This window comes from Mus caroli, chromosome 8 (assembly GCF_900094665.2).
Source record: "Mus caroli chromosome 8, CAROLI_EIJ_v1.1, whole genome shotgun sequence".
NCBI classification, from domain to species: Eukaryota; Metazoa; Chordata; class Mammalia; order Rodentia; family Muridae; genus Mus; species Mus caroli.
In genome coordinates this window covers 61280161-61290484 of record NC_034577.1, presented here as the reverse complement: position 1 = coordinate 61290484, position 10324 = coordinate 61280161, and the positions used below count along the sequence as shown (strand labels likewise).

Sequence of the window (10324 nt, the reverse complement as noted above, 5' to 3'; positions counted from 1 at the left end):
CAGAGGCAGAGGCAGAGGCAGGTAAATATGAGTTTGAGGCTAGCCTGGTCTACAGAGTGGTTTTCAGGACAGTGAGGGCTACACAGAGAAACCCTGTCTCGGGGAAACCAAGAAAAATAAATGACTAAATAAGTAAATAAATAAATAAGAAAAGGAAGTTGAGGGCTAATTTATTGGTGGAATATTTTTGAAGGTAAGCCTGGGTAATATGTGGCATATTACAGCTTAGGCTTATAGTTCCATCATGCTTACTTTATTAGACTTTATATCCTACTTGATGTTTTTCCTCCAGTGTTTTAGGAAGAGTGTACCAATTTTTTACTTAAAAGTACACAGAGTACATTAATATTATATTTTAATTCTTATAAAATATTTAATAGATTTTATTCTATTATAATTTTTTAGATTTATTTCATTTTATATGTATGTCTATTTTCTGTGTGTGTGCATATGTGTGTGTGCATATGTGTGTGTGTGTGTGCTTGCACACTCATGCACGCCTGATGCCTGTGAAAGCCAGCAGAGGGCACTGGATCCTTTGGATTGGAGTCCATGGTGGTTGTGAGCCACCATGTCGTGCTGGGAGTTGAACCCAGGTCCTCTATAAGAGTAGCAAGTGCTCTTAACCACTGAGCTTCATCTCCAGCTACCATTATAATAATTTAAAAAATAACTTTCAAAATGGAAAGTTTCAAAATTCAGAACATGTATATGCACTATTTATTAAGGGCTACAGAGAAAATCAGTTTCTTGTTATTATCCTAACATGAGGCATATATTTTAAGAAAACCATTTTAGAGGAATTAAAGGTTCTCTTTCAGCAAAAATAGCAGAATGAGTGTGGTAGGTCACTAACTCAACACTAAAGAAGCTGGGGCAAGAGGATCATCACAAAGGTGTTAATGGCAGTATTATACTGAGGAATGAAATGCTGATTAAAAAAAATCTTGCTAGCCATGGGCAAAATAGTTAAGCAATTGTTAGTATATCAATCACAACTTGAATACTAATTATGAAGTATTAACAAATACAGGAAAGCTTTAGAAAATATGATGGAGAAGAAAGCCATTCATGCATGTGTATATGGTCATGTGACAATATCTGTGCAGTATAAGTAAAAACAAATTATCCAAGTAAGGTTGCAAGAATGAAGGAGGTAGAGTGAGAGAAATGAAAATAGTTATACTTTGTTAAAGAAAACACCACAAAGCCAGGCAATTGTAGCACAGGCCTTTAACCCCAGTACTCGGCAGGCAGAGGTAGGTAGGTGGATTTCTTAGCCAGCCTGGTCTAAGAGTGACTTCCAGGACAGCCAAAGCTCTGTTATACAGAGAAAACCTATCTTAAACAAACAAACAAACAAACAAACAAACATCACTATGAAGAAATAATGCAAAAAAAAAAAAAACCAAGGAAAAATGAGGACATGTATATGGTAGGAAGGTTTGATGCAAAGGCTTGGTAGATCAAGGTATTTGAAAAGTAATTAACGTCACATATAAAAGTCCTTGGCACTTTATGTCTCAGGAGCCCTGTCTAGCATACCATCTGTGGTTTGTCTTACAAATTCCAGGGAATGACTATTTTCAGCCCCATTTTACAGCTGCAGAGTGCTCCTGAAAGAATTTGGGACTGTGATACAGTTGCTGCTCTAAGAGTGCCATTTCCCCTCACTGTGACAGATGCCTCTTGCAATCTGCTGCCAAGGTGTCTAGGAGTAGGAGTAACCACCCACCCAAAACTCCTTAGAGAAAAGCACCAGCCTGCTTGTAGACTCTCAGACCTGGAAGGTGTTTGATCCCAGCACCCTTAGGATAGCTATCTGCCTAGGCCAGCAATAATCAACCGGATGGCTCTACCTTTATTTTACTGAGTGGCCTGTATGGTAGTCCTACTGAATACTCAACAAAGAGACTAGCTTGTGACACTAGGAAGTAGAGTATGTATAAATAATTTTTAAAAACCTGAAGGCTGGCTGTAGCTCAGTTGGTAAGATACTTGGTTAGCACACATGAAGCCTTGAGAGATCTCATACTCACCTTGCCCCCTTCCGCTGTAATGTGTGCAGTGACTGTTTCCATGATCGAGATAGTATACACAGGTTAGTTGGCACCAAGACCTCCACTTTTAGCTCACTCCACAGCACTTGCAGCTGATTTCCTCACTCTATATCTCCTCTGTATGCATTTATATTGAGAATATTTTTAAAAAAATTTATTTACATATTTGTGCAATCCTACAATGTGAATAATCCTACTCATATATATATATATATATATGCAAACGCACACACACACACCTCCTAGGGAGCAGCTTAGATTTTTGCAGTTCCTTTGGCCTTCATACTCTGCTTAGAAAGTACTTGGTTTCATTTTTATTTTCACCTTTATGTACAATGCATTTAAAATCCAGTTATGTTCATTTGCTGATCTTGATTTTTGTTTGTTTGTTTTGCTTTTTTGTCTTTCTTCCCTCCATTCTTGCTTGGTGCACTAGGGTACTGGGCCCCAGTACAGACTGATGACTTGACTCCTATCCCTCAGTGTTGTCAGCATTGGCTTCTGTGATACCTCTCTTCCTGGTGTGTGATTGGTCAACTTGTCCCAGGGGTCCCTTTCCCCAGTTTCTTTCTGTTGCTGTGATAAAATACACAGAAACGCTCAATCCTCTGGGCACCTTCCCTGTCAGAGAAGAGCTTCCCTCCAGGAAGTGCTCTGACCCTGGGACTCATGTGAGATCACCATTTTCTATCTGGGGTCTCTCTGAGGCGCAGAAGAGCCCTCAGGCCTCAGAAGCAACAGAGCTTCTTGGATAGGGACTCTTTGGGCCTTTATTCTCAGCCAGGAAGTGGAGCTGATCCTCAGTCCTCTGTGCACCTTTCCTGCCAGGGGAGAGCTTGCCTCCAGGAAGTGCTCTGACCCCTGGGACTCAGGACAGAGTTGCTCTCCCAGGAGTGCTGACAGAGGCTAACAGACTCACAGGAGGAACAAGCTCCAGGCAGAGACAGCTAGAGCATCTAATACCAGAGATTACCAGATGGTGTGGGGCATGTGTAGGAATCTTACCAACAGAAAACAAGACCACTCGGCATCATTAGAACCCAGTACTCCCACTGCAGTGAGTCCTGGATACCTCAACACACCAGAAAAGCAAGATTCAGATTTAAAATCATATCTCATGATGCTGGTAGAGGATTTTAAGAAGGACATTAATAATTCTCTTAACGAAATACAGGAGAACACAGGTAAACAGCCAGAAGCCCTTAAAGAGGAAACACAAAAATCCCTTTAAAAATTACAGGAAAACACAATCAAAGTTATTCCAAAATAATTTGGAATTGAACAAAACCATCCAAGATATAAAAATGGAAGTAGAAACAATAAAGAAAACCCCAAGGGAGTCAACTCTGGAGATAGAAATCCTAGGAAAGAAATCAGGAGCCATAGATGTGAGCCTCACAAACAGAATACAAGAGATGGAAGAGAGAATCTCAGGTACAGAAGATTCCATAGAAAACATGGACACAAGTATCAAAGAAAATGCAAAATGCAAAAACATCCCAACTCAAAGCATTCAGAAAATCCAGGACACAATGAGAAGACCAAACCTAAGGATAATAGATATAGATGAGAATGAAAATTTTCAACTTAAAGGGCCAGTAAATATCGTCAACAAAATTATAGAAGAAACCTTCCCTAACCTAAAGAAAGAGATGCCCATGAACAGACAAGAAGCCTACAGAATTCCAAATAGACTGGACCAGAAAAGAAATTCCTCCCAACACATAATAATTTGAACAAAAAAATGCACTAAATAAAGATAGAATATTAAAAGCAGTAAGGAAAAAAGGTGAAGTAACAAATAAAGTCAGACCTATTAGAATTACACCAGACTTCTCACCAGAGGCTATGAAAGCCAGAAGATCCTGGGCAGATGTTATACAGACCCTAAGAGAACACAAATGCCAGCCCAGGCTACTATACCCAGCAAAACTCTCAGTTAGCATAGATGGAGAAACCAAAGTATTCCATGACAAAACCAAATTTAGACAATATCTTTCCACGAATCCAGCCCTTCAAATAATAATAAAGGGAAAACTCCAACACAAGGAGGGGGAAACTACACCCTAGAAAAAGCAAGAAAGTGATCCTTCAACAAACCTAAAAGAAGATAGTCACAAGAACAGAATCCCAACTCTAACAACAAAAATAACAGGAAGCAGCAATTCTCTTAATATCAATGGACTCAATTCCCCAATAAAAAGACATAGACTAACAGACTGGCTACATAAACAAGACCCAACATTTTGCTGCATACAGGAAACCCACCTCAGGGACAAAGACAGAAACTACCTCAGAGTAAAAGGCTTGAAAACAATTTTCCAAGCAAAAGGTCCCAAGCAACAACCTGGAGTAGCCATCCTAATATCAAATAAAATCAACTTCCAACCCAAAGTTATCAAAAATGAAAGAGGGGCACTTCATACTCATCAAAGGTAAAATCTTCCAAGATGAACTCTCAATTCTGAATATCTATGCTCCAAATGCAAGGACAGCCACATTCATCAAGGAAACTTTAGTAAAGATCAAAGCACACATTGTACCTCACACAATAATAGTGGGAGACTTCAACACCCCCACTCTCATCAATGGACAGATCCTGGAAACAGAAACTAAACAGAGACACATTGAAACTAACAGAAGTTATGAAACAAATGGATTTAACAGACATCTACAGAACATTNCAATAATAAAAGAAGCTCTGGTGGAATCACCATGCCTGACCTCAAGCTGTACTACAGAGCAATTGTGATAAAAACTGCATGGTACTGGTACAGTGACAGACAGGTAGATCAATGGAATAGAATTGAACCCAAAATGAACCCAGGCACCTATGGTCACTTGACCTTTGCCAAAGGTGCTAAAACCATCCAGTGGAAAAAAGACAGCATTTTCAACAAATGGTGCTGGCACAACTGGCGGGTATCATGTAGAAGAATGTGAATTGATCCATTCTTATCTCCTTGTACAAAGCTCAAGTCTAAGTGGATCAAAGAACTCCACATAAAACCAGAGACACTGAAATTTATCGAGGAGAAATTGGGGAAAAGCCTTGAAGATATGGGCACAGGGGAAAAAATTCCTGAAGAGAACACTAATGGCTTGTGCTATAAGATCAAGAATTGACAAATGGGACCTCATAAAATTGCAAAGTTTCTGTAAGGGAAAGGACACTGTCAATAGGACAAAAGGGCCACCAAAAATTGGGAAAAGATCTTTACCAAACCTAAATCAGATAGGGGACTAATGTCCAATATATATAAAGAACTCAAAAAGTTGGACTCCAGAAAACCAAATAACCCTATTAAAAATGGGGTACAGAGTTAAACAAAGAATTCTTAACTGAGGAATATGGAATGGCTTGGTTAATCAAGTCTCAAGTTCTTGGTCACCCAAGCAGTGTCAGATACGGGTTCCATCTTGAAGAGTGGTCCTTAAGTGAAATCAGATATTGGTTGGTTACCCTCACAAACTTTCTGTTATCCTCAGCTCTAGTGTATCTCACAGACAGGACACTGCTGTGGACCATCTGGCTGGGTTGGTGTTTATGTTTCTCCTTTGACAGTGTGCATAGTACCTTCCTGTTCCAAAGATGCTAGAACACAGAGATGAAGGCTTTGATTCTTGAACCTTTTCTTGGGCTCTTTTCCTTCGGCTTGTTTTGTTCAATTCTGATGTGTTAGGTTTTGTTTCATTGTATTAGGTTATGTTGTATTATTATATTATAATTATCCCTTAGAAGCCTGTTTGTTTTCTAATGATAGATAGAGAGGGAATAGGTTTAGATGGGCGGAGGTGTTGGGGAGACCCTCCAGAGTGCACCAGAGTCCTGGGAGGTGAGAGACTCTCAGGCCTCAAAAGGAGGGACCTTAGATGAATTGCCTGACAGTAGGGAGAGGAAACTTATAGAATCCACCACCTTCATCAGGAAGACAGGACATCAAGTGAGGGATGGGGTTGCCATCCTACAGTCACATTTCTGACACATAATTGTTCAACATCCTTAATCATCAGGGAAATGCAAATCAAAACAACTCTGAGATTCCACCTCACACCAGTCAGAATGGCTAAGATAAAAAATTTAGGTGACAGCAGATGCTGGCGAGGATGTGGAGAAAGAGAAACATTCCTCCATTGCTGTTGGGATTAGAAGCTGGTACAACCACTCTGGAAATCAGTCTGGCGGTTCCTCAGAAAATTGGACATAGTACTACCAGAAGATCCAGCAATACCACTTCTGGGAATATACTCAGAAGATATTCCAACTTGTAATAATAACACATGCTCCACTATGTTCATAGCAGCCCTATTTATAATAGCCAGAAGCTGGAAAGAACCCAGATGTCCCTCAACAGAGGAATGGATACAGAAAATGTGATACATTTACATAATGGAGTACTACTCAGNNATTAAAAACAATGAATTTATGAAATTCTTNGGCAAATNGATGGATCTGGANGATATCATNNTGANTGAGGTAACCNAATCACAAAAGAACACACATGATATGCACTCACTGATAAGTGGATATTAGCCCAGAAACTTAGAATACCCAAGATACAATTTGCAAATCACATGAAACTCAAGAAGAAGGAAGACCAAAGTGTGGATACTTCAATCCTTCTTAGAAAGGGGAACAAAATACCCTTGGAAGGAGTTTCAGAGACAAAGTTCAGAGCAGAGACTGAAGGCATGGCCATCCAGAGACTGCCCCACCTGGGGATCCATCCCATAAACTACCACCAAACCCAGACACTATTGCATATACCAGCAAGATTTTGCAGACAGGATATAGCTCTCTTCTGTGAGGCTATGCCTGTGCCTGGCAAATAAAGAAGTGGATGCTCACAGTCATATATTGGATGGAACACAGGGTCCCCAATGACGGAGCTAGAGAAAGTACCCAAGGAGCTGAAGAGGTCTGCAACCCTATAGGAGGAACAACAATATGAACTAACTAGTACCCCCAGAGCTTCCTGGGACTAAATCACCAATCAAAGAAAATACATGGTGGGATTCGTGTCTCTAGCTGCATATGTAGCAAAGATGGCCTAGTCGGCCATCAGTGGGAGGAGAGGCTCGTGATCTTGCGAAGATTCTGTGCCCCAGTATAGGGGAATGCCAGGGCCAGGAAGTGGGAGTGTGTGGGTTGGGGGAGCAAGGGGCGGGGAAAGGTATAGGGGATTTTTGGAGAGGAAACTAGGAAAGGGGATAGAATTTGAAATGTAAATGAAGAAAAGATCTAATAAAATATAATAGAAATATAATAAAATATCTAATACACGGATACAAGCAAATTAGGAGAGAAAGGACTCATTTGATGTATAATTTCAGACTATAGTCCATCACTGTAGTGAAGTCAGGGCAGAAACTTGAAGAGCAACCCCCTCTCCCCCCACAGTCAAGTGCAGAGAGAATAAATGCATGCATGCCAGGTTCTCTGGTTTACAATTCAGTACCCAAAACCAGTCAATGGTGCTACCTACTTACAGGCTGGATATTTCCATATCCATTAGGGCAGTCAAGATACTCCCCACAGATGTGCCCACAACCTCACCTGATCTAGACAACCCATCCCTGAGAGTCTCTTCTAGATTGTGGTAAAGTAACAATTCAAACCAATCATCACCTTTTCCTTGATGGGTGTGTCCAGGGATGTGGCATTTTCTCTTCTAGTTAGAACACCAGTCCTATGTATCCTTACAACCTCCTTCACCATAATGCTTTCCTTTAAATCCCTCATGGAAATAGTGCATTAAGGGTTAGGACTTTGTTGTTTTAATTGGTAGGGTTACAGTCATTTCACAACATTAGTATAGTATTTTGGAGATGTATTCAAACGCTACTAATCTCTCTATTGCCATTGTTTCCTTTCCTTCCCTCACCTATATCTCGTGCAAGTGGACACTTTAATTTTTTTCTGTTTTTTCTCTCAAATGACTTATGAATATTTTCTTACTGCCCTCAGTTTCTTCTATAAGAGACATTATACTCTATATGCATCTTTATATTTCCCTTTTGTCCCTCATTTAGTATTGCGTCCTGAAAAAAATAACCCGTCTTGCTGTTTTGCCGCTGTATGCTCCATGTTCCTGGCAGAACATATTTCACTCTGCTTCCTGTCTGTGCATTTAGGTGGTTTTCTGTGTGCTGATATCACAAATAGTGCTTCATTTAATAACAGCATGGACATGCCCTTTATAATGTTGGAAGTAGTTTTCTTCTCTCTGTCTTCCTCAGTCTCTCTCTCCCGGCCTCGACAGTACTGTAATGGGGACTAAACACAGGGTGCTGCACAGCCTAGACAAGCACTCTCACTGAGCAATCCCGTCAGCTCTCGCAAGAGCCATTGCATACCTGGAATGTGATGCTTGCATACTTCTTTGTATGTATGTTTATGGTTTATATCAATTTCTTTACTTTAATTTACATATATGGTAAGGGTACTATAAGTTTGGTTTTGGCACTGCTATATGTCTCCATTGTGTTTGCTCATCATTTGTGGTTATCATATCCAGACTATTAAATCTCGTATGTGATAGAGTATACTGCACACCAGAAACTAGGACATACTCTTTGGTTCCAACGACTGAGTCAGGACTCACTGTGAGTAAGGTGGAATTTGAACTTGATCACGATGAACAGGTAAGATGGAGAACTCTGGAGATGAGAAGAATGCTAATTTGGATACAGGTAACAAAAGGATGACAGCATGCAATCAAGAAGAGCAATCAAGACTGGTCACTAGGACCAGCATTTGAACCTGTGTGTTCAGGTTCCCTAGCTGCACTGTGTAGCTCAGAATGGAGAAAAAAAGGAAGATCTTGTTTGAGGCGCTTTCTTCCATTGCACTTCCACACTTACCTTGAGGTTAAATACTCTGCCTGTTGCAATGGGCAAATGATATTTCCAGAGAGATATGGTGGAAAGGCCCTGGACACCCATTGCCAATCCTGGCCTTGCTTCCATTCACTGTGAGAATTAGATCCAATACAAGCTATGCTGCTCTCATTGCCACAGGACTTGTACACAAAATGGCCTGCAGCCTCAGCAGAGACATTAGACAGGTCACTTCCTTTCCCTAGACCTGAGTTTCCTGGTCTCTGCAGCAAAGGAGCCAATGATATCTAAGGTCCTTTCTCAGATCTTGTGAAAACAGGAGTGCCGTAAACTCTAAAAATAAAGGTTCATGTTATTCATTTTCTTAGAGTACCATGGGGACTCCACTTTTGACGCTTCTTAAAGACCCTTACATTCTGGTAGCAGCAGGTAAGCTGATCATGCCCTCTTTCTCTGTGGGAGTCAGGCTTCAGGCAGCCACATTGGCTCACAGAACTGTTTCTCAGGTTCCATCTGCCTGGCCAACATGGGAGTCGCCATATTAGAGCCCACGCTACCCATCTGGATGATGCAGACCATGTGTTCCCCGGAGTGGCAGCTAGGTAAGTGAGCTGGGTCCCTAGCAAAGCTCAGATACCAGGCAGCTGCTGTGGGCCTTTTTGAAAGTAATTAACAACCATTAAGTCCAGGTCATCATCCTCTCAGAGGCTGTACACTCCCTTCATAGGCTCATCCCTACACCCACACCCATGAACTGAGTCCAAATAACCTTGTGAATGATGATGGGCAATGGAGAGGTAGCAGATCTAGCACTAATGTGAAACCATTCCCTATTTCCAGCAAAAGGCCTTTTTTGTTTGTTTGGTTGGTTTGGCTCTTCTAGCATTGACTGGCAATATAAATTTCTGCAAACAAAGGATGGGTTTCTTTGACTCGTGGTTTGAGAGGAAATAGCCTATTTTGGTGGGGAAGGCTTACAGTCACTGGAGTTCCTCAGTTCTGGAGAGCCCATGAAGCAGAGAGCAGGAGAGGCCTGCACCCATCTTGAATTCTCTATTAAAATTCTTTTTGGTTTTGTCTAAAGCCCCAGCCCAAAGCGTGGTGCTGCCCACATTTAGTGTACATCTTCCCTTTGTATTTAAACCCCTCCCAATTGCCCTCACAGATTGCCCAGAGGAGTGTCTCCTAAGTGATTCTAGATCCAATAATTACTAAGATTAAGTATCATCCGTTCTAAGCACCCCTTTTAAAGAATGGTAGTCTCTTATTTATATAAAATGATAAACTAAAGATCTGTTTTGTTATGCCAGCCAGTGAGGTAGATGGGCCTGAGAAAATCAGCTCCATTTAACCGACAACTGAGTGCATGCTGTCCTTCTTGCCTTCCTGCCTTCCTTCCTTCCTTCCTTCCTTCCTTCCTTCCT

At 41.0% G+C, this 10324-nt stretch overlaps 1 protein-coding gene across 1 annotated transcript in view; it reads left to right on the top strand.

Moving 5' to 3' along the window:
- Slc18a1 (solute carrier family 18 member A1) overlaps positions 1-10324 on the top strand; it is a 50368-nt gene that overhangs the window by 26394 nt on the left and 13650 nt on the right. Inside the window, exons 10-11 of the mRNA XM_021171026.1 lie at positions 9269-9329; positions 9407-9502. Coding sequence (XP_021026685.1) covers positions 9269-9329; positions 9407-9502 — 157 coding nt within the window. The remainder of the gene's footprint in view (positions 1-9268; positions 9330-9406; positions 9503-10324) is intronic.